At 42.5% G+C, this 24,931-nt stretch overlaps 1 protein-coding gene across 2 annotated transcripts; it reads left to right on the plus strand.

Moving 5' to 3' along the window:
- The first annotated feature begins 119 nt into the window (after nucleotides 1-119).
- Nucleotides 120-22,359, plus strand: LOC113406867 (ubiquitin-fold modifier 1). Of its 2 annotated transcripts, XR_003369892.2 has the most exons (7): nucleotides 120-209; nucleotides 302-358; nucleotides 1,815-1,872; nucleotides 11,732-11,771; nucleotides 12,206-12,238; nucleotides 19,357-19,502; nucleotides 21,503-21,581. XR_003369892.2 is itself a non-coding variant. In XM_026653664.2 (6 exons), coding segments are annotated over exons 1-6 (258 nt in total). In that variant the 5' UTR covers nucleotides 120-207; the 3' UTR covers nucleotides 21,571-22,359. The 2 variants fall into 2 exon arrangements, 1 of the variants encoding a protein (XP_026509449.1); XM_026653664.2 differs by lacking the exon at nucleotides 19,357-19,502 and having other exon boundaries at nucleotides 21,503-22,359.
- Nucleotides 22,360-24,931: the final 2,572 nt, after the last annotated feature.

Raw genomic sequence — 24,931 nt, forward strand, 5'->3', positions numbered from 1 at the left:
CCGCCGCTGCCTGACGAGGACCCGCCCCTTGGCCCCGCCCCCGCCGGCGCAGGGTCTCGCTTGCTCCGTGGCGGTTTTGTTCAGGCGGCGGCCGGGCAGCTCGGGCGGGGCGGAAGCGGAGGCGAAGGGCCCCTCGGCCGGCCGGCGCAGCGGCGGCTGACGTGTGCCTAGGGGCGGCGGCGGCGGTTCCTGGGCCCGGACCGGATCATGTGAGTGACACGGACACACTCCCCCCTCCCCCACCCGCCCGCGGCCTCGCCCTGCCCCGCCGGCTCTAACGCTCTGTCCTCTGCCTCCCCAGGTCGAAAGTCACCTTTAAAATCACGCTGACGTCGGACCCGCGGCTGCCCTACAAAGTGTGAGTGACACCTCCCTCCGCCGCCGCCTCATGCCTTGTGCGCATGCGCTGCCACATCCATCCTCTCCCGCACCCACTGCGCGTCCTCCCAGGGGCACCACTGACTGCACGGGCACTGCCCCCCCCACGCCACACACCCTCTGCCCCCAGCCGCCCCGCCCTGGGCACTGTCCTCTACACCAGTCTCCTCCTGCTACCAACCCCCTATTAATCCCCCAGTTACCCCACCCCCAGGCACTGACCCCTGCATGCCAGCCCCCCTACCCTGCCCATGGGCATTGCTCACCAGCCCTCTGCCACCGACCTCCCTGCTACCAACCCCTATACCTTGTCCATGGGCACCACCCCACACCAGTCCTGCAATTACCCTGACGAGGTACTGCCTGCCCACACCAGCTCCTCCCACACCAAAGGCCACTGCTCCCTCACACGAGCCCCCTTGCCATTGACCCTCCCCGCTCATGGGTATTGCCCCTCACCCCCCCAACTCCTGCTGCCCTGCCCATGGGCGCTATGCCTCCTTTCACCGCCCTGCCCACAGTCACTGATCTGCACCCGCCCACTGATACTGTGTGTAACCCTCCCTGAGCTGTGCCCCAAACCCACCCGTCTTGCCTAAAGACACTGCCCCTGAACCCATGAGTGCTGCTCCCTCCCACAGACTTCTCTGTCCATACAGAGACTGCCTCATGCCCATAGTCACAGAGTTTAAGGATAGAAGAGACAATCAGATCATGTAGTCTGATCTCCTCCTCATAGGTCACCAATACCACACACTAAACCCAACAACTGAAATTAGATCAAAGTATTGCAGCCCACACAGGAGACTAGACTGGTATATGCCACAGGCAGAGAACAGGAGGGACTGAACTGCACTGATGCCAAAGGGCCCTGCAAAGGCAGAAAATTGATTGAGATATACCCAGGTAATCTCGGTAAGTGACCCGTACCCCATGCTGCACAGGAATGTGAAAACTCCCTAGGTTCACTGATCTGTGTTGGTACCACAATATGGTTTTTGAGGTCTTATCATTAAATCAGTGGTACTACTCATGGTGTTGAACACCATCCTCCATAGTAAGCGTTTGCAAGATCAGACTGTTGGTAGGGGAAAGTTGAATATGTAATATCTCACACTCAAAAAGGTATGGAGACTAGATACTGGGAAGTCTTCCACAATTCTTATGTGGTAGACATGTTGACATCACTTCTTCTGGAATGCCTGTAATAATGTATTTAAAAATAAAAACTTCAGTTATTTTTTTGCAATGTACCAGTCTTCTTTCAGTGTTTTAGGCCCTGATCTAGCAGAGCATATAAGTACATGCTTAACTTAAACTGCAGGAACACTCCCATTGATTTCAGTGAAATTATAATCAATAACTTTAGGACCATTGGAATTGGTCTCTAATTTGGTCTAGAAATCATGTTTTCTATTAACTTTTCTTTGTTTCAGGTTAAGTGTGCCTGAAAATACACCTTTCACAGCCGTCTTGAAGTTTGCTGCAGAAGAAGTAAGTTTTGAATTGTGACAATGTTTACATCATTAACCAAAGAGTTAAATTACAAGACTCATGTACATTTTTGTGTGAAATTATAGATGGCTGGGGCAAGAATGAGTCATGTTGGAAGTTTGCTTTTATTGAAAAAGCTAATTGGAATTTCATCAAGGCAGTTACATAGTTATTCTTTTTTAAAGTAATAAAAAATATCTGATCCATACTTATAGCATGGGTGTAAAATATGTGTGTGTATGATTTAAAAATATATAGAGATAGAAAATAGGAAGTAAACATTAAGTTAATGAAAGAGAGAAACCTGGAAAGCAGTAATGCTGAAATTCTGGTAGTGATTGTGGACAACAAAATGTTGGCTTTTTTGCTATAACACATTTAACTTGTTTTGGGCTGCATCTGAGGAAGTGCCGCATCACAGTTCAGTGGGGAAATGGTGTATCTCTACTTGGCTTTGGTGAATCTACACCTGGAATATTATGATATTTTGAACATTTTCTGGTTCAAGGGAAAGTGATACTTTGGAGGGATTTCAGAGAAAGTAAAAATGACGAAGGAGCTGGAGGGATAAAAGAAAGAGCAAGAGAAATGTGTATAAATTGCTAAGTGATGACTAATGCCCCATGTGGGCAGGGGACTGGACTCGATGACCTCTCGAGGTCCCTTCCAGTCCTAGAATCTATGAATCTATGAATAAGGTGGAGGCATAGCTTATAAATATTTGAAGGGTATAAATTACAAGGAGTAGTGAAGAAGAATGGTCCAGAGGTTAGGGAGTCAGGTTGAGATTTGGGAGACTTCCTGTGTGATTTCGAGCAAGTTACTGATGGCTTGCCATTGTAGGAAAGTTTATACCAGTATAAAGTAAGATGTGAATTTAGGCTGTGTCTACACTGCCACTTTCAGTGCTAAAACTTTAGTCATTCAGGGGCGTGAAAAAACACTCCCCTGAGCGACAAAAGTTTTAGGGCTGAAAAGCGCCAGTATGGATAGCGCTTTATCGCCGGGAGTTGCGCTCCCAGCAATAAAGCTACCACCCCTCATTCGGGGTGGTTATTTTTTATTTCTGGGAGAGCTCTCCCCCTTAGACTTTGGGCTGGTCCACACTGGGGCGGGGGATCGATCTAGGAAATGCATCTTCAGCTACGAGAATAGCGTAGCTGAAGTTGACGTTTCCTAGATCGAACTAAGTTTACTTACTGCGGGTCCACGCGGCGCAGGCAAGCTCCCCCGTCGACAGCGCTTCCTCCTCTCAGCGAGCAGGAGTTCCGCAGTCGACGGGGGAGCGCTTCTGGGATCGATTTATCGCGTCCAGATGAGACGCGATAAATCGATCCCAGAAGATCGATCTCTACCCGCCGAATCGGGCGGGTAGTGTGGACCTACCCTAATATACCCTTAGGGCTTGTCTACACTTACCGGAGGGTCCGGCGGCAGGCAATCGGTTTTCTGGGATCGACTTATCGCGTCTAGTGAAGACGCAATAAAATCGATCCCTGATCGCTCTGCCGTCGACTCCGGAAATCCACCGCGGCAAGAGGCGGCAGCGGAGTCGGCGACAGCGCGGCAGCGGTCGACTTTCCCCCGTCCTCACCGCCAGGTAAGCCGACCTAAAATACGCAACTTCAGCTACGGTATTCACGTAGCTGAAGTTGCGTATCTTAGGTCGGACCCCCGCTGTAGTGTAGACCTAGCCTCAGACTAATATAGTTGTACCAGTATAACTCCCTGTGTGGACACTCTTATTTCTGAATAAGAGTGTCCACACAAGAAGTTGTACCGGTGTAATTGTATCAGTTTAACTATACTGGTATATATAACTGGTAAAACATTCCTGTGTAGTCAAACCCTTATTCTCTCTCTGTTAAATGGCTAAAAATAACAGTATGGCTGCAGTGGCTCAGGCTAGCTGCTCAAGTACAATCCCACTTTACTCCTTGGAAAATGTACTAGAAGAAATAATAGTGTATTGGCAGAGGGAATGGACTTGATGACATAGGACTTTCCATATTAGAAAGGGTTTGCCAGTATAGCTGTTCAGGCAGATCCTCTTACTGGAGAAGCAGTTTGCACCAGCAAAGAGTGCTTTTGCCAGTATAGCTTATACCAATTCCCCAAACAAAATAAGCTATACTGGCAAAACGACTTTTTTGATGGTATAACTGCATCCAAAAAGTGTAGACCAGACTTTTATAGGTCTTTTCCATTTCTAAGGCTTTCATGTACCTAGCAGCCCATGCTTTAAAAACAGCCATGTTAGGAAAGGATTAGTTATTAAAACGGTCCCATTAAACAAGATACAGTTTCAACTAGTGTGTATTTATGTACTTTGGATCATGCCTTTTGAAATCAATGGGAGTCTTTCTGTTGACATCAGTGGGCTTTGAATCATCCCCTTTGTGTAGGTTTACAACCTAAAGGGATAATTATAGCTGTTTTCAGGAGGCTTAGTGGGAAAATGAAGAACAATTGTTGTAGTGGGCTCTTGTACCCCACATATCATTAGTGTTCAGTTATATAAATCCACTTAGCGCGCACACACACAAACATTTTATTTTTAAAAGATAGGTTATGATATTTTTATAGGTTTTTTTTGGAGGCCACCTATAATACAATATGACAATATTTAGCTCTTTCACACGCTGGTACAAGGATCTATTATGGGGAGGAGGAAATAGTGAAATGATCACTTTTCAAAATACTGCATTGTCTTTGGTTGTTGTTATTTATAATATTTATTTGTACTACAGTAGGGCCAACGAGCTCTAGTCATGAACACAAGACCCCAGTGTGCTAAGTGCTATACAAACATAGAATAAAAAGACTTTGCTTCCTTGCTTATTAGCTACATTCTTTGGGGAAGGGGAGAGGTGTAATTTAATTTTTAATTCAGACCACAGGTACTGCATGTATTTGGCATTGAAAAGAACAAGACCTGGTTTCTGGCTTTATAAATGGACTATACTCCTTGAACCACTTAGTTTAATGTTAATTCAGTCATTTGAATAGATGAATCATTCATTTACTGTGGAGGGAATTTTTAAAGATAACATACAGAATATCTCGTAGCCCCTCAGAATAAACATGCTAGTGCTCTTTTAGAATGTAAAAAAAGCATTGTTTACGTGTTTCTAGAGGTAGAGAAGTAAATGATTTCTAAATTATGTTTTTACTTGGGCATGCCATCTGAAATATGTAGATATTTTGTTCAGTTTATTAAGATGTTATCAATTATTAAATATGGTATGAATAGGTTTCATATGAGTAATGTTTTTAATACTATACCTTTTAATATTATTACCCCTTTTGACTGAGCTGTTAGCCGAATTTGGGGTGTTGCAGGTAGGAAGAGAAATTGATGGCAGAGACAGGTATTTTCTTTGATGCAAGCTTGTTTGTTTACAAAAAGTATACATAAAGTCCTGTTTTCCTGAATACAATAGGAATCAAACAGCAGGAGACAGTTTCTTTACTTGCACTTCCATACCTGCCTTGCCACCAGCACTCTGTGCCCAGATAGTTTTCTTTCTTAGCTTTCTATCAGGGCCACATTACCAGCACTTCTGTTACTTTTGGCTTTCTTGCTGCTTTGGTCTCTGACCTACTTCTCACTCTCGCATGTGCACATACACACACACACGCCCTTAAACAATGCCCAGCTGAGCCCCGGTCCACATAGTTCATGTTCCTTAGTAGCTTGGATGTGCCTTTGTTTTGGCTGGAGACATGGGCCTGTGTTTAGGGTGGAGTCAGCTTCATTGTTTCAGCCACCTGATTACAATATCTTCTTCGTATTTATCCTGAATATACAGCAGATGATTATGCCTGACCCATAACAACAATGTTTAACTCAGCCCATAGCAATATGATTTTTTTTTGGGTATAACTCTGTGAAGCAAGTATTTAAACCATGATTTAACCATTCTTTTTATACCTAAGCATTATTTTGCCACTAATATTGCAAAGAATACAAATGTGGACATTTCTACAATAGACATGGTATTTGCTTGCAAAAAGGATAAGTCCAGCAAAATTGGATGGCTTTTTCTATAATATCAGATATGATCTTCACATTATTTACCCACATCAGTTTGAAATATAGGCATTCCCGCAAATAGGTCTTGATCTGGCTCCCGCTTCTTTTCACGGAGTAGGATCAATCCCCAAATCTGTATTACTGACATAAAAACTCTGTTAAAAACAAGTTACATAGTCAAGCACTCAAACGTTAGAAACTGCTTGTGCAACCTTAATTTAGCCCCCCTGTGCATTATGATACAGTTTTTCATTACATGATCACATACTATTTTTTCCAAAGGACCCCTCCCTCATTCAATGCACATCTCCTGTTCTGGAGATGAACCTGGGCAGTGTAGTAAAGGAGGCTGCTGTCTGTAGGATCCCTGCCTCATTTGTTGCAGAAGTTGAAAAGTAATGAACAACACAGGGAGCTGGATGAAGAGAAAGGATGGTTTCATGGTTAAGGCAGCTGGATTCTATGCCTGCTTCTGCGACAGAGTTCCTGTGTGATGCTACCATGCAAGACACTGAGACCAAACCTTTCAGAGGTGGTCACTAATTATGTGTTTCTTATTTTCTGCATGCCCAACTTGAGATCTTGCGCCTGTTTTACAAAAATGCTGATCGCTCACAACTGCAGTTGGAAGTCCAGGAGAGCTGTACTTGAATATATAAAGTGATATAAAAAGTTAAATACTTTCAAAAATCAAGTCCTAGGCATCTCAGCTTGGGCACCCAAAATTGGGGGGTACTTTTTACCTTACTGTCTCTGTGCCTCAGCTCCCCATCTATAAAATGGAGATAATTCCACTCTGTCGCCTCACAGGGGTGTTTGTGAAGATAAAATAATTTTATGAAGTACTCATATATGAGAGTGATGAGAAACATAGAAAAATTCATGCAGATATCTTCAGAGCAGGGTTTGAATATTGTGTGTTTAATGAGGTCTATGGCCACACCTTACATAAAAAAATTAATACAAAGTATTGTATAGCTGTTCATCCAGTGCATTGAATGAGACAGATCTGATGGTAAAAAGAGTAGGTGATCATGTAATTAAAGGCTGTGTAGTAATGCATATGCACAAAGGGGCTCAATTAAGGTTACACTGGAAACTTTAATTGAGGCATTTCCTAACTGTTAAGTGTGTGACTTTGCAATCTGAATGTTTTTTTAGTGTAGTTTTTGTGGGTGTGTGTAACTTCCTATCTTTTTAAACAAGCAAACTAAACAAACATAAATTCCATCATGTGGCATCATATGGACACTCAATGATTCATCAACCGGATTGAATCCTATAGATCCACCATGCAAATCTCTGCCACCGGAGCTAACAAAGTAACCGATAGTAGTAGTAAATTGTCATCCTCTGTGTGGGCCAGCAGTAAATGGGGATGAGACACTTTGCCAATAGGTTTCACACATACTTTCAGACAGCAGAGGACTGTTGGGATAGGAACCTTGGGTTCCATTTCAAGCTCTGGAGGGGAGTGTGCTCTAGTGGGAACAGACTCTTCTTGTTTCCCCAACGTGATCCCTTATACCCCTGCCCCTCCCCCTCCAACCTGTCCCTATCCTGTCTTTTCCCCATCCCTGGCTCATTGTCCCAGTCCCTCTTCTCTTGCTTGTCCAGTCCGTCTCTACTCCTCAGGCTTTTCATTCAAGTTCCAGCTTCCTTGTCCAGTTGGTTCTAATCTACCCCTCTGGTCTTGCTATCCCAGTTCCAAATTTCCCCTCCCAACATCCAGTCCCATTCTCCTTGCCAAGTCAGTCCCAGTCCAGCCCCAACCTTCCCATCCGATCTGTCTCTCTCCTCTCTCCTTCCACTGGCTCCCAGTTCTAGTCTCCCTCCCTGCATTCTTCATCCAATCCCAGTCTCTCACCTTCTCCCTAGTTCCTTTCCCAGTATCCCCTGCTGTCTTATCCCAGTCTCTTTGCCCAGAAAATCCAAGTTCTTTCCTCATAATCCATTTCCTTGTCAGATCTGTCTCCCCTTCCCCCAACACACACACTCTGGTTCCTAGATCCAGCCTCCTTGTTCAGCTTCCCTCCTCCCCCCACTTCCTCATCTCGTGTTATCTCAGTGTCTTCGCACCCCAGTTCCCAGTCGTAGTCTCTTTGTCCAACCAGATCCAAACTGCCCTTCCTTCCTACCCAACCAATTAAAGCCTTCCCTTTCCCTGCCCCCCACGGCTTCCAGTTCAAGCTTCCTCTCCCTTTCATTCCCAGTCACCTCCCGCCCACCCTGTTCCCTTGCTCAGACAATTCTCGTTTTCTCTGCCCCCTCCAGCCATAGTCTTGCCAGACTACTTGTCCGAATCTCCTCTTTTCTCTCCCCAAGTCTGCCTTGTGTCTGCTCTGCTTTTGAATTTGGCAGTTTCCACCTTCTTACTGGCTGAGTTCCAACAGAGGTGTCGCTGAGAGCACAGGACAGACTGGCTTCTTGCTCTCAATTCCAGTGCCAAGCCACACTGCAGCCTCTAGCAGCCGTTACAGGGAAAGTCCGGCTTCTCCTCTGTAGCCTTGGGCTGGAAGGAAGCATGTTCAGTCATTCACTGGAGATGATGCATATACCAACCAGTCATATAGGAGATGTGAGAAGATGGATGCTCAGTTGCTCTTTGGGGATAGCTAACAGTATCCTTTCCGTTACATACAGTTGGTGCATGAATTCAGGGGTTCCTTGGAACATTAGCAAATAATGAGTAACATTGGGAGCCGTATAAGCACTGATTACTGCTGCTTTCCCCTTTCATCCCATACATCATAGACTTAGGCCATGTCTACACTACCACTTATGTCGGCAAAACTTATGTCGCTCAGGGGTGTGAAGAAAACACCTCCCTGAGCGACATAAGTTTTGTGGCATAAGTGATAGTGTGCACAGCGCTATGTTGGTGGGAGAGCTTCTCCCGCCAACCTAGCTACCATTGCTCATTGAGGTGGTTTTATTATGTTGATGGGAGAGCTATAGAATCATAGGGTTAGAAGGGACCGCAAGGGTCATGTAGTTCTGCATCTTGGTTAGATTTGTTGTGTCTAAACCATCCAAGAATGATGGTTATCCAGCCTACTTCTGAAAACATCCAGTGAAGGAGCTTCCATGACCTTCCTAAACAGTCTGTTCCATTGTCCTGCTGTTCTTACAGTTTGGAAGTTTTTCCTGAGATTTAATCTAAATCTGCTCTGCTGTAGCTTGAACTCATTGTCACTTGTCCTGCCTTCTGTGGCAAGAGAGAACAACTTTTATTATGGCAGCCTTTCAACTATTTCAAGACCGCTGTCATGTCCCCCTCTTAGTCTCCTCTTTTCCAAACTAAACATACCCAGTTCCTCCAGCCTTTGCTCATATGGCTTGCATTCCATCCTTTTGATCATCTTTATCGCTTGCCTCTGGATCCTTTCCAGTTTCTCCATATCCTTTCTATACATAGGTGACCAAAATTGGACACAGTACTCCAGCTGAGGCCTAACCAGCGCCAAGTAGAGCAGTACTGTCACTTCCCGTGACTTACATGCAATGCCTCTGTAACAGCATTGCATTATTGGCTCATGTTGTGGTTGTGATCCACCACAACTTACAGATCCTTCACAGCAGTGCTGCTACCAAACCGGTTATCCCCTATTCTGTATTTGTGCATTTGATTTTTCTTCTCTAATTGAGGCACCTTACATTTGTCTTTGTTGAATTTCATTTTGTTGTCTATAGCCCAGTTCTCCCATTTATCAAAATCCCTTTGAATTTGAGCTGTATCCTGCAAAGTGTTCGCAGCCCTTTTCCCCCCCCCCCCCCCTTTGTGTCATCTGCCAATTTGAACAGGATGCTCTCTATTCCTACATCTAGGTCATTAATAAAGATATTAAATAACTCTGGACCCAGAACAGATCCCTGTGGAATCCCTCTTGAGACCTCCTTCCAATCTGACATCATTCCATTCATAGCTACTCTTTGTTTGTGGTTGTTTAACTAGTTATATATCCACTTAATGGCAGTTCCTCTGAGCCCACATTTCTCCAGCTTACTTATTAGGCTGTCATGTGGGACTGTGTCAAAAGTCTTGCTAAAGTCCAGGTATATTAATGTCCACCGCTTTCCCTCTGTCCACCAAACCAGTTACCCTGTAAAAGAAGGAAATCAAGCTGGTTTGGCATGATTTGTTCTTAATATATCCATGCTTGCTGCTAGTGATTACCCCTTCATCCTCCTGGTATTCACAAATTGAATGTTTTATACATTGCTCTAGTAGCTTCCCAGGTATCGAGGTCAGGCTGACTGTACAGATCCCTGGCTCCTCCTTTTTCCCCTTTTTAAAGATGGGCACTACGTTATCCCTTCTCCAGTTTTCTGGGACCTCTCCAGTCATTGATGCATTTGCAAATATTATTGTCTATATTTACCTGAATTTTAAATGTTGACCAGGACTCAGATTAAAAAAAGAAAAGGGGGCTTGAATCAATGTGACTTTCTCCGGTAACAGTAACCCTTTGTCCACACCTACTATTTTCTCCTGTACCTGATGTTAAGCATGATATGCGGAAGACCATTTGAGTCCAGAAACAGAGCATACTGGGTCAGATCTTTCAAAGATTTAAGCTTGTGAGTAACTTTATGGACCTGTGTGTTTATAGGATCGGAATGTTAGATTGGAAGCTCTTTGAGGCAAGAACTATATTTTACTATATCTTTGTACAGCACCTAGCACAATGAGGTCCAACTCTGGCTGGGACCTATGGACAGACTGTCACATAAAAGTAATATCGTAGTCCATCAAAATTCATAACTATTTTCACTGTATTACCTTAATATAGCAAAATCAAGTAACCTGAAGTGAGTGTTTCAATCCAAGAGACTTTTGAAAGACTCACTGAAAATATGGTCAGAAGTGCAGAGTAGAGACTATTTTCTATCTGGCCAGCTGTGTTTTTTTTTTTTTTTTTTTTTTAAAGGAGTTAGCAGTTTATGAAACGGTTGTAAATTCCCCCACATAAATTGTCCCTGTAACAGACCATCCCTGCCCAGCCCCAAGTCAAGCCAAGCAGGAACTCTGCATTGTGATTCTGCTCATTGTGATCTTAATAAATGTTACTAAATATGCACACAAGTGATTTTACAGTTGCTCATGCACTGAAAAACACCATAGCTCTCAACATCAGGACTGTGTATGTGTCAGATTTCAGACTTCAGCCGTTTTTGCTATAGCCATGTCTTTAAAAAAAAAAAAAAAAAAATCACCCTTACGCAAAGACCAAGGCTCCAGTCCTGCAAATGCTTATGCACATGCTTAACTTTGTGCCCATGAATGATATTTGAGTAAATTCCATGAGATTGTTTATGTACATAAGTGTTTGAAGACTTTATTTGGCCATTTTTATTCCAGAAGGTTCTGGCATCTGTATTTGATCAATTTAAATGAAAGCAAATTATAAAACAAAATTGCATATTTATTCCAGAAATGTATGCAATTGAGTAGTTACTCATTTTCATCAACATTTTTGGTGCTGCTCCTTACTGTATTATCAGAATTATTTTTTTCTGAACTCTTCAATTAGTATAATTTTGACATTATTTCCAGATATTTTTTTCCAGATGATTAGATCTAATCAACTGTTTTAACACTGTGTACTTTGTTCCATATAACCTCTTAGTGAATAATAAGCTTTGATTATAAACAATTATTTTGATAGTTCTATAAAATCTGAAGAGATTTTTTTTTCCATAATTATTCTTCATACAGGCCTAAGCAGCTAAAATTACAACAGAGTTTAAATGTTCACTGTAGTATTTTCCACTTTGTTGTCTGTCTTTAAAATTAATTTGTCATACTTTTGTTTCATTTAGTTCAAAGTTCCTGCAGCAACAAGTGCTATTATAACAAATGGTAAGAAAATAGTTTTTATATTGTTGATTCAGTTAAGCTGAATTCCAGAAAAGCATAAACAGATTTTCTCTATAATCTAACCAGCATACAAACTGATGAGCATCAAAAGTAATACCTCACTGTTATACATAATGCTGGTGCATGGGGTTTTGCCATGAATATTTTATTGCTATTTGAGAGGTTTTAGTCTACAGCATATCTTGTGGTTTACTATGCTGAAATTTTTATCATCAGCTATAAGTAATAAAGCTGACTAGCAATACTTTTTGGCAATAGGAAATTAATAAAGATTGATGTTTAATAATTATTACAGTATATTGTTTAGAACCTTGAATATTTTGCATTCATTTTAATGTTGTAAGTTTACACTACTAAATACTTGGATCTGTTTTTGTTTTAGCCCCCAAAATTAATAACTTTTTTTTTTAACTTAGATGGAATAGGAATAAACCCTGCACAGACAGCGGGTAAGTACTTATTTGTAAAGTCCAATTAAGAAAAAACTGAATTATTTTTTATTCAGTTACGATGCACCACAGTGAATGACTTATGTTCTCATCTAGTTTATCCAAGTTTTAACAGCTTTTCAAGGGACCCAGAAGTACTAAACAAGGCTGAAAACTGCATCCAAAGCCTCATGTCAAACATCATTAAGATCATATAATTATTGCTCAATATTTTGTTTATTTAGATCTGTGAAACAACAGTAAGCGCCTAGCTAATATTCCAGGGCCCTCTCATAAATACTTAATATGATAAAGAAAAAGAAATAGCAATCCCATAATATATAATACTAAATAACCATGCAGGGAAAAAACAAAAACAAAAAAAACCTTAACTTCCCCTGTACATCACCCAGCAATATTTACTACTACTGCAGCCTTTCTAAAAAGATTTAGCAGTGTGCCCTGAAGGTCAACTGATTAAAGCTACTTTGGACTGGGTGAGAGAAACATTCCAAAGGAAAGGGATCTCTCACAGATTGCCCTGCCAGCAGTCCCCTCTCACTCAGATCGAGGGGGACCCAGTTCAAGAACCTCTTCTGATCTCAACTGTGGCAATGTGCCACAGAGAGAGAGGTGGTCTCTCAAATAGGAAAGTTTGAAGTCATCTTAAAATCAGTATCTTAAACTGCACCCAGAAATACACAGGCAGCCAGTGCAGATGCTGGAGCCCTGATTGAGTATGCTCATGGAAAGACTCTGTTTACAAAGTAGGCTGCTGCATTCTGCCCTAGCTTACCTTCCAAATAAATTTAAAGTGTAACCTTAAGAGAACATTGCAGTAGTCTAGTCTTCAAGTGACAAAGGCACAAAATATGTTGTCAAGGTCCACTTTGAAAAGAAATGGTCACAACCTTATAGCCAGACACAAATGATAAAAGTGGTCTTAGCTACTGCTGAACAGTGATCATCCAATGATAATTAGGAACCTAACAAGACTCCTATGTTTCAAATATGAGCAACAATTGGTGGTCACATACCTTCAGTAGGTGGAATGTATGTGACTTTTGCCATATCTTCTGATTGCTTTCCTCAGCCTACCAATATCATCTCCTTCTTATCTGGATTGAGCCTCAGACAGATCTAACTCATCTGTGCCCCATTCTCCACCAAACATTGTGGCAGACACACAACCACTCTGTTGGGATCAAAAGAGAGAGAAAAATGAAGCTGGGCGTTTTCAACACATTGGAGATACAGCAACTCTTTCTTTCCCACTAAGGCCCAGTCCCACAAAAGATTTAAGCACCTTGCTGAATCAGGGTCTAATCCACTAACATCCTCATATACACACTGAATGAGAGGGAGGAGAGATTAATAAGACTGGGACTTTTCAGCTTGGAAAATCAACAACTAAGGTGGAATATGATAAAGGTCTATAAAGTCATGATTGGTGTGGAGAAAGTAAATAAGGAAATGTTATTTACTCCTTACTACACCAAATGAAATTAATAGGCAGCAGGTTTAAAACAAAAGGTAGCATTTCTTCACACAACACACTGTCACCTAGTGGAACTCTTTGCCACAGGATGTTGTGAAGGCCCAGACTATAACAGAGTTTAAAAAAAAAAAAAACCTAGATCAATTCATGGAGGATAGGTCCATCAGTGGCTATTAGCCGAGATGAGCAGGGATGCAGCCCTATGCTCTGAGTGTCCCTAGCCTCTGTTTGCCAGAAGCTGGGAATGGGCGACAGCATGGATCAGTTGATTACCTGTTCTGTTCATTCCCTCTGGGGCACCTGGCATTGGCCATTGTCGGAAGACCGGATACTGAGCTAGATGGACCTTTGGTCTGACCCAGTATGGCTGTTCTTATGAGAACAAGATAGCATCTTACAGAATCTAAGGCAGATGATAAATCTAATAATGCAGTATGGATACTCGAACTTCATCCATCACCACTAGAAAGTCATCTCGCAATGTTACAAGAGCAATAACATAATTGATAAGGGTCAAATAAATCAGAGGCATTTAGGTACCGAGAGTTCTCACCACAATCTTCTCATGATTCTTAACTGCAAAAGGAAGATTAGACACAGGGTGATTGGAAGCCAGATTGTCAGCGTCAGGTGATGGTTTCTTAAATATGCATCGATGCTGCTAAGCAATGCTGGCACATTGCCCTTCTGAAAGTGTTGAAAGTCTTCACCAGCACTAGACTCGGCACATTCACTCATAGTTAGTCCCCCATGCTTCAGTTGTGATGGGTCATACGTTAACCTAGATGACTTATGACAAAGCTGGTTATCAATAGACATGGCATCATGTACTACACCTGGGGGAATTCTATGCCACTGTGCATGCACAGAATGTATTTCCCACGCAGATTTCTTTGCTTCCCCACAGAAAAATGACTTTCTGATGGGGAAACAAAGGGAAGCCACAAGAGCAGTTATGCGACCCTCCCCAGCAGTATGTTTCTGGTGCCAAGGGCAGCCGGCAGAGAGATAAATCACTGTGGTGCAGGAGGCAGGACTGGGGAAGACCCGGCTCCCTTCCCTGTGCTGGACTCAGCTATTAGTCCTGGCTGGGCTCGGGAGGACGGGACTTCCTCTTGCTTTGCATGGCATCTAGGACTGGGTCAGACCCATCCCCAGATTTCTCCCCCAACCACAGGAAGCTCTGCAAACTCTCCCCCTCCTCCTGCTTCCTGCACTCATCGCTCCTCAGCTGCAGAGGGAGGGATCCCTGTACAGGGAGCAGCTCCCCCATCCATCCAATCCCCATGCATCCAGACCCTCTCACACCCAGACCCTCCTACCGATCCTCACTCCCCTGCACTCAGAACCCCCCTGATGAGCCCCACTCCCCTTGCATCTGGACCACCCCAATGAGACACCCGCACCCTGATCCACACCCCACCGAGCCCCAATCAGCTGCACCTGGATTCCTACCACACTGACCCACACTCCTCCAGCATCTGGACCCCCCACTGAACCCCCCCCCCACCGAGATCTATACCCCCACATCCAGACACACACACACGAGCCCCAATCACTTCACCTGGAGCCACCCTGCAGAGTCCCATTACCATTGCACCCAGAACCCCCCAACAAACCCCTGTACATCCAGATTCCTCCCGCACCCGGATCCCCCATTAAGCCGCCCGCACCCAGATTGCCCCACACAGAACCCTCTCAACCCATACCTGGAACCCCTCACACTAAGCCTCTCCACACTTGGATCTTGCGTTGCTGAGCCTGCCTGCCCACACCTGGTGCACCTGCACGGAGGGGGTATGTTTCTGGGGCAGGCCCAGTCCTTGTGTTGTGTCAGGGTTGGGTGCAGCCTCACCGCTGAGTCTGGGGTGGGGGGGCTGCAGGGTGATCTCCCACCTCTGTGGACCCCGTGGCCTGTGCTCCCCAGTGCCATGCTCAAGCCTCTACATTTATTTGACACAAAAAATTGCAGAATTTTAAAATATTGTGCACTGAATTTTTTAGTGCAGGATTTTAAATATTTTGGCACAGAATGCCCTCAGGAGTAATCATGTACATACCTATTTACCGATATGCAAGAACTAGTGTTTTTGATATTTTCATTTAAAATGCTTTTAGTGCTTTAAAATCTCCTTTGATAGAGCAATTGTTTCAGTCTACAAAAACCTCAGAATGTTATACCAATAGAATAAAAACCAGCAGGATCTTATTAAGAAGGATAAGGCAAAGATGCCACATTTATTGTAAATATAATGATAAAGCAAAAGATAAAAGTAAACAACGTTGTTTGACTACTTATTTCTATCACTACTTATTCCTTATATATATATATATACACACACACACACACACACACACACACACACACACAGAGAGAGAGAGATTCATTTACACAATCATTTATTCAAGTTCTGTATAGGTGTTATAGTTACCAGCCTAGAAGTTGCTCATGCCAAGTTACTGGCCAGGTATCTTGGTCATGAGGATGGAGCCGAGTCTGTGTCAGGTGCACCGGAGGCTGGCAGCAGAACCAGAGACTCAAAGTCCTCAGTCTTGAGAGTCCATTCTTATAGGAATTAATTCCTATGTTAGTCTATGGGAGCTGTTTCATCCTGCTGTTGCTGACTCAATCGGCGGATGGCACGTTCCTGGGCACATTCCTGGTGGCTCCACACTGTCCAAAGTTTGTGTTTCTCATCCTTCCAGGTGATGGGGTGGATCCCAGTTTACCCTCCAAGGGTTCTGGTGGTCCACTTTACACATTCTTCGGCCGATGGATACTCCCTTTCTAGGCTGGCACCTCCCTAACCATTTATGTACATCAAGCATTCATCAACATACATTTCATATCTTAACCATATTTTAATTTACTGTCTCCACCACTTTCAGGGTGTGTGCTAATTCATTTGAGCCTCCCGGCTCTTTAATCACAGAGGGTGGGGGTCTGTTCCTAGGAGCCATTGCTGTTACAATGAAGTGAAAGTCACTTAACGGCTTATAGCATTTGTTTACATTGTATTAATTACTTCAAGAACAAAGTCAATTAACTTGTTTGTAAGTTTTACAAGTATCTTTCACAAGACAGATACAATCAATGGTTTCTACAGACAGTAGCTTACAAGTTTTAACAGAAGACCCAAGAGATTTTTGTACTTGGTGAAACTGTTGGATTTTAAAGTGTGGGGGACAAATTATGGGGTGTTGGCTTTTAAAGTGTGGGGGACAAATTATGGGGGTCACTGTCACTTGGGGGAATCACTGTTAATACCTTCTTTAATATCCCTACAAGAACGTGAGGATCTATTGGAAAAAATGTAATGTTATCCCTGTGGATCTCAGGCATTCCATGAGAAGACAACAGTCCTTCCATGCCGTTCCCTTGTCTCCCAACCCCAACAACAGTAATGTTATACTGCCAAAATATAATCTCTCCTCCATCCCCCACATTGACTCTGCTACCTCCATTTTGGGAGGGGGAGGTAAAAGGTGCAGAGCAGGAGTTAAAGCGATCCAACCAGCATTAACTCCCATACAGATTTCCATTTGGAAGACTCTCTGGTTTGGGGGCAAGCATGCCGTACCTTTTTGAAGAAAACACTGTTGCATTAATGGTAGAGGCAGGAAGGGAGGGGCAGGAGTGAGTGATGTGTGCCTGGGGGCAAATGTGGGCCTGTTTAAATAACATTTGTACATTTTTTGTTTGGTGCATAGTGGCACCAAGTACATTTCATCCAGATTAGCAGGTGTAGTCCTCAGGGTATCAGATTCATTGTTCAAGCCCTAATGTGTTTTGTATATAATCTGCTTTATCTTCATGTCTCCTTGGCTTTGTAAGTAGCAGAAAATAATACAATAGCCATATAAAATCTTTCAGCTTTTTTGTGCTTCAGCAATATATACTCCTGGCAAACCTCTTAAAAGTATATGCTTGTGGCAGGACACTCCAAGTGCGTGGATCTGCCAGCCCTCGTTAGGCTGGACAAATAGAATATTTTAAATCACAGCCACTGTGCCTAAAGTGTCCCTTAGTTTTAACTTCAAGGGAAAATGGTAAATTTTGCTGCACTGTAGTGATAACTTGGACAAGTGTTAGAGATTTTGATCTGTCATAAAAGCAAGCACTTAGCAGAAGTGATGTTGAGGCTTCTGGGAGAGAACTTGTAACAGGCATATTTTCACACATAAGTACCAACGGATAAGTGCCTTAGATATTTGTCACATGTAGGTAGATTTTTGCGGGGGATAGAGTTGAAATTTCTACAGGAAATATTCCCTAAATATTAGATATTTTTACTTAAAACTGCTTTCTCTTCCTTAAAAGCCTGTCACTACCAGCAGTATAGGCCTGCGATCCATTTAAATAGTGGTTAAGGTTATACAGAAGCTAGGTTTTGTTTGCTCAGTCATACTAGTACTTCTCAGTCTCAGGGCTTGTCTACTCTACCGTTCGGGGTTGATTTAAGAATAGCGTAGCTGAAGTCGACGTACTTAGATCTACTTACTGCTATGTCTTCACTGCGGTAAGTTGACAGCTGGCGCTCTCCCGTTGACTCCGCTTGCGCTTCTCGTTCTGGTGGAGTACCGGAGTCGACGGGAGAGCGCTCAGTGGTCGATTTATCACGTCTAGTAGACGCGATAAATCGACCCCCACTGGATCAATCGCTGCCCGGCGATCCTGCAGGTAGTGTAGACAAGCCCTCAGTGTACTTGTGTTTTTTGTATTATCGTTGGATTGGAACAGCTACCTAAGGATTGGACAGGGCTTCCGAAAAGATGGGCTTACTCTCACCCCTTGTTTTTCAGTGTTCTCTGCCTTCCTTTCATTTCCTGTGTGGTCTCATCTCTTCACTACCGCCACCCTTTATGTCCCTTTATCAGTTACCACCACCCTTTATGTCCCTTTATAGTTATCTCTGTTTTATTCTCTCGCCCTACTTTGGTTTTCCTGATGCTTTGCTCCAACCTGTCCTGGTGTATGTGTGAGCATTAAAGTGAAATTTACTAAATTCCTTATCTCTGAAGTGTACTATCTGCAGGTTCTTAAGATATTGGAAAGTGGTCTTCATTTTGCTGCCCGCACAATACAACTGAAAGAGAGAAGGAGAAGGAAGGAATTAAGGAGGAGGAAAAGAGACAAGCAAAAATAGTATAGAATTTTCTCTTTTCAGAGGCAGAGATGAGGAACCACTGACAAGACTAGAAGATACATTTTTAGTATAATACATAAAAATAGAGGAGTGCAATTGTGTTTTCTCTTCAATGTCCTGCTCAGGAAAGAGATTAAAAAGTATTGCTGCAGAGATGTAGAGAGATGATTCTTATAAACTTATAACCACTGTAATATGTATTTCTTAAGGATCCACTAGATTTCTTTCTTCGTTTCATTTACAGTTTGAGCTGGTCATAATTTTTTAAAATAAAAAAAATGGAAAATGTTTTGACTAAATTTTCACATTCTCCTCCCCCGCCCCCCACCAATCAAATATAGAACTGGTCAAAATATTTGGAAAAAGGGCAACATTTCAATATTGACCTCTTTGCCCACCTTTTTTCCACTCCCCCACCCCCCAACATTTTTCATAGCTCTATTTACGAATCAGGAAATCAAGATGACTTATCACTTTTTAATTTTTGTTCTTAGATGTATATTTTAATCGCCGTCTCTAACAGACAATTTGGTTGACATTCACATTTGAGAGATTAAACATCCAATCAAGAAAGCTTTATTCATTTGAGACTTTATTCCCTGATTTGCAAATACCTGTGAACAGTAGTAACATATATAAGGTATGTTGACAATAGGGTAGCAAATTTTGAAGGAAATCTGAGTTTAATGATGTTTGGCTGATTTGAGGTTCGTAGAGCACAGAATGGGTAACATTTAAGTTAATTTAGGGCTATGTTTTGACATTACAAACTCCCCAGTGTAAGAAACAGGAGTCTGGAGGAGTTGTAAATCTACTTTACAGCCTCCTGGCTGCTCCAGATTAGCCTAAACTGTATCAAGTCTATACCCAGTGCTGTGGAATCTCCCTGATATACAGCACCACCAAGGTTCATTTGGGTGTGTGAGAAAGAGCAGAGCCAAGATTCCACCCACTCCGCCTCCCCCCCCTTCTGTGTACCTCTAGGAAAGGGTGGAAGTAGCAACTCTGCTGAACCTGCTTCTCCCTCCATGTTGCTTCCCATGATGTGGGTAGCTGGTACAGAGTTTAAGGGCACCTTGTGCCCCTGTACCTCCACCAAGAGATGTGTGTCTGTATATAAATTCATAGTAAGATCACCTTAGGCTTGGAGAACCTTAAAAACCAGTAAGAAGACTCAATTCATTAGACACCTGTGAAAAAAGTTCTTGAAAACACAAGCTAATGAGTGAGGAGCTGACTTTTCCTGCTTCAGTGTTATTCAAGCAAGATAGTACATTTATATTCAAAGACACAAAATATGTTGAGATAGTTAAGGTTGAGAGTATGTATCAGTGATGGTTAGGGTTGCCAGGTGTCCAATTTTTTGACTGGAACACCCAGTCGAAAAGGGATCCTGATGGTTCCGATCTGCACCGCTGACCAGGCCTTTAAAAATCCGGTTGGCGTGGGGCTGGCGGGCTCCCTACTCGGCTCCGCGTGGCTCCCAGGAAGCAGTCGGCATGCCCTTCCAGCTCCTAGGCATAAGGGTGGCCATGGGGGCTCCGCATGCTGCCCCCACCCCGAGCGCCTGCTCCACAGTTCCTATTGGCCGGGAACCTGCCCCAGCCCTGAGCCCCCTCCTTGATCTTGCACCCCAAACCCCATCCCGCATCCCTGCGCCAGCCCTGATCCTCCCCCCCCCCCGCACTCAAACTCCCTCACAGAGCCCGCACTCACTCCCGTGCCCCAACCCCCTGCCCCAGCTCAGAACTCCTTCCTGCACCCAAATTCCCTCCCGGATCCCCTACCCCCTCCAGCACTCCAGTCCCCAGCCCATAGTCCCCTTCCGCATAGCAACCCCCACCTGGAGCCCTCACACACACCCCGTACACCAACTCCCTGCCCCAGCCAGGTGCCCCCTCCCGCACCTTGAACCCCTCATTTCTGCCCCTACCCTGGAGCCCACACCCCCAGACGGAGCCCCTCTCCACTCCCACACCCTAACCCTCTGTCCCAGCCCAGTGAAAAATGCATGAGTGAGTGCGGGTGGGGGAGAGCGAGCAATGGAGGCAGGGAGAGGGAGGGGATGGAGTGAGCTGGGGCGGGGCAGAACAAGGGTGTTCGGTTTTGAGCACTTTGTTTAATTTTTTTGACAACCAGCTAGACTATGCAACTTGATCCAGACTGTTAAAAACTCACTACCGTGCACAATATATGGGATGAACAGAACACATATAGCAGGCTGTACATAATGCTGGGAGGCCTTGAAAGCATATTGTATTTGCAATATCTTTGCTTTTTATTCTTTCCTTGAATTTTTGTTGATGTCATGTTTAAAATCATGGTGAAACTATTAATTTATATTGTTAACTAATGAGCTTAATATGTAACCTTGTGCCTGGCTTTTTTGTTTAAATTGCGAAGTGTTCATTAGACTGTGCATACATGAGAGGAACTGGAAAATATGTTACAAAGCATACAGTCAGTTTCTCATGCATGAGAGAAATTTCGACTATGTAATTGAAAACTGAAACATGATGATATTATTCTTCCTAAGATCATACTTACACTTTTTGGTAACTGATTTCTTTGAAGAGCTCTTATTGATAACACATACCTGTATTTAACCTATAGGTGACCAACTTTCTCTTTTTTGTTTAGGAAATGTTTTCCTAAAGCATGGTTCAGAACTACGGATTATTCCCAGAGATCGTGTTGGGAGCTGTTAATATCTACTGAGTGGTTTTGGAATAAGTGAAATCACCATGCTAAAGAGTAAATGGTCATATTTATTTGGATTTCTACAGTACAACTAATGAATCAGTCTGTTTTAAAATCACTTACAATGACTACCTGGGATTTAAAAATTAATTAAAAGCGGAGTTTTCATTTTCTTTCCCTGTTAGCATTTAGCAAATCATAAGCTAGCCTGGCCCTCCATCTACTAACAGAAGGATGGTCTGTTGTAATGCTATATTCTTGAAAGCAGGATGGACCTCTTTCTTTTTAGTAACAGAACCTCTTAGGAAATGTTATTGAAAACAAAAGGGCAAACCTTGTCAGTAGAAACTTACAACTGTGATTGATAGATTAATAACAGAATCCTGTATTTAGAAGTTCATTTTGTGGAAGGAGAAGCTGTATTTGATTTTTAGAAAAGGAGACCATTAGGAGAAAATTCTTTCCTACTGAAAGCTAAAAAACATTAGTCTAACCCCTGAATTATGTATAATGTACATTGTCAAACTCAAAGAAACAATTTTCCTCACAGTTAAAATTTTCAGTCCAAATAGAAGGGGTATCTTGAAAACTTCAGACTCTTTTGTTACTGAAGTATGCAGAGAACTTCTAAGAAATGTAAATACTTGGCTATAATCATAAGGTACTGGAAAATTTTTAATTAAAGAAAAATAAATGTACTTTTGTTAAATCTTAATTTGAGCTTCATTGGTCAAACTAGCTTTTACAAATTTTCACTGATACTGGATTTAACATTAAATAAAGTACCCTCAACTGAAAGGTGTTGTGAAATCACAAATCATGGGAATCCCATGCGCTGTATGATAGGGATTTATCAGTTGAATACTACATTCCTTTATCAGCAAACATATTTATTTGAGGAAAACATCTTAGTTTGTTGCTACTGTATGTTACTTGGGAAACAGTGGTGGAATCACTTGCATGTTTGTATGTTCAGAAATGAAGCATTTTGTTTATAAATTGTCTGAAGTTAAATTGTTACATCAACCATGGACCTACACTGGAGAAACCAGTATGTCTTGTTTTGACACACAATAATATACTGTAGTTTCAAGATAGTATGCATTTTGCCAAACAAATCATCATTGCGTTTTATCTGTCCTCATACATTTAATTTATTGAGGTTACAAAAAATTGAACAATAAACGATAATACTTCATAAAAACAAGTATTTGTCATGTATGTCTTTATCTCATTCAGAAAACAAACCCAGAGGGGACTCAGAAAGGTGTGATGGTGGCTAATGCTATGCACAGGCACATGAGTCCCCTTCTTAGTGGAGATGAAGAAATGTGCATGCGGAGGCCCCCTACGTGTTCACATGTGAAGGAGGCAGACAGGCTTCTGCATTTTTCAGCTCTGTCTGAACTGCTTGTATTTTGGTTTCCCTTTAGCAGAGTAAACAGTGTCCTGGAAGGAGGGGAGGGAGAAAAGAAAGAGTTGAAGCAGCCTGTGTTCATTCATCATTTTCCTAATTAGATTGTGGTAATAAATTAGAAATTGTGCCCTTACACCTTTTAATCAATATACTCTGAAATTCATTATAATCGGAGAGATCCCTATTACAATAAATGTTATGGTATGTTGATTTAAAGGGCAAAGTGCATAATTTCTATTAATCCGTTGCCACGATATAATTAAAATGAACAGAATTAATTGCTTCTAATTTTTGTCCTCAAGACTGTTTGGCTGGATAGCTGAAAACCACTTGCCATCAGAGCATAAAAAACAAACATATGGCGTTTCTCTAATCAAGAAGTTTTCTTGTCTGTACAAAGTGCAATACATCTTAAAGCCTATCAGATTCTAAGGTCACTTGAAAATCTTCAAATACACTCAAGTAATACCTTGATTATTTCAATAAACAGATTTGACATATTTCAAATTGTAAGTAAGAAAATTGAGTAAATACTGTGAAAAGGATCTCAGCAACTTGAAACAATGAATGATCACTTAGTATTGCATGTGTGTATTCTTGCAGTACATTTTTTTAAATCTGGGCATAACTCTCCTCACCATTAAAGCAAATGATATGTTTGCTTCAGTATAAAAGACTTGTTGAACTCTTTGTGGGTGTGCAATCTGATTTGATGTGATTTTCCATTTTGTTATGATCAGCATTCTTAGTTGAGGTGAGATTTTTCAAAGGAGCTCTGTATAGAGCTCAGCATCCACAGGGGTGCGCACTTTTGGAATCTGGCTACTTATGGAAGTTGAACTCTTCATAAAATCTGGCTCTGATTGTGAGTGTTGAGCTCTTTTTGAAAATCTGCCCCTTAGGGTCTGATCCAAAGCTTACTGAAGTACTCTCCTTGACTTTAGTATGTGTTAGATCACTCCTTTGGTGAACAGACACATGAAGCCAATTCTTGGGCTGGTTTGTGCATTGAGTAGGTCTCAAATATTCTGGCAACTAATTTTTCAATGTAAAAAGTGTGATTTGTCACCAAAAAAAAAAAAAAGTCAGTATTTGCATGTAAGAGCCAGTGTTATAATCCATGAAAACCTCTCCACCAAAGATGTCAAAGAGCTTTGGTCAGTCCTTAGATTTGTAAATTGATGCAGAAAATTTATTCCTAGGGCACATACATTACTAAAGCTCTTATCAAAGAAATTTGCTTGGGAGTGAACTGCACAGAGACTGGTAGATTATGGGAGAATTGAGCAATTCTAATCTGCTGTTAAAATTACTGTCAGTAGTATCTCACTTGCTATTGCCAGAAGTGCTGTCCTCACTGTTTCTACCTCTGTTACTAATATTCCCAAGCCACAGAGTTGAACCATAACAACAGGCTTATTCAGGCTTTGGAAAGCAAAAGACTTTGGGGGGGTGGAGGGGTAGTTATCCTCTTGTGGCTGAAAAATCACTGTAAAAATTGGTGATGACAGCTCCCAGTGTTGGATGTTTTCTCAGAGGGAAGACAGATTTTTAACACCTGCTTCAGTGTTTAACCTCTGCCAGTACAAAGGATACAAGATGCAGTCAGGGTGAAAGGAGGAATGCTGTTGGTGTGACTAAAGACTGACAGTGGCCGTCGAAGATTATGGATGCTGCAGCCCTTCATATGGCAGTTTGTAGGGTGAACAACTTAATGAGCAAGATGAAACAAAATCCTTGAATCAGCCTAATGTTACTGTTGCGATCACATTTCAACAATCTTGTCTTTAGTTACATGCTCCATCTGGGTGAAATTCACCCATAAGAACAGCCATACTGGGTCAGACCATGGGTCCTTCTAGCCCAGTATCGTGTCTTTTGACAGTGGCCAATACCAGATGCTTCAGAGGGAATGAACAGAACAGGTAATCATCAAGTGATCTATTCCCTGT

Source organism: Terrapene carolina, unplaced genomic scaffold (genome assembly GCF_002925995.2).
Source record: "Terrapene carolina triunguis isolate 2854851 unplaced genomic scaffold, T_m_triunguis-2.0 Scaffold142, whole genome shotgun sequence".
NCBI lineage: Eukaryota > Metazoa > Chordata > Testudines > Emydidae > Terrapene > Terrapene triunguis.

What these genes read in the sequence shown, in the direction of transcription:
- LOC113406867 (XM_026653664.2), top strand. An exon ending in TGAAGTTTGCTGCAGAAGAA is followed by an intron (nt 1,873 to 11,731) that starts GTAAGTTTTGAA and finishes TGTTTCATTTAG; the next exon opens with TTCAAAGTTCCTGCAGCAAC. An exon ending in AAGTGCTATTATAACAAATG is followed by an intron (nt 11,772 to 12,205) that starts GTAAGAAAATAG and finishes TTTTTAACTTAG; the next exon opens with ATGGAATAGGAATAAACCCT.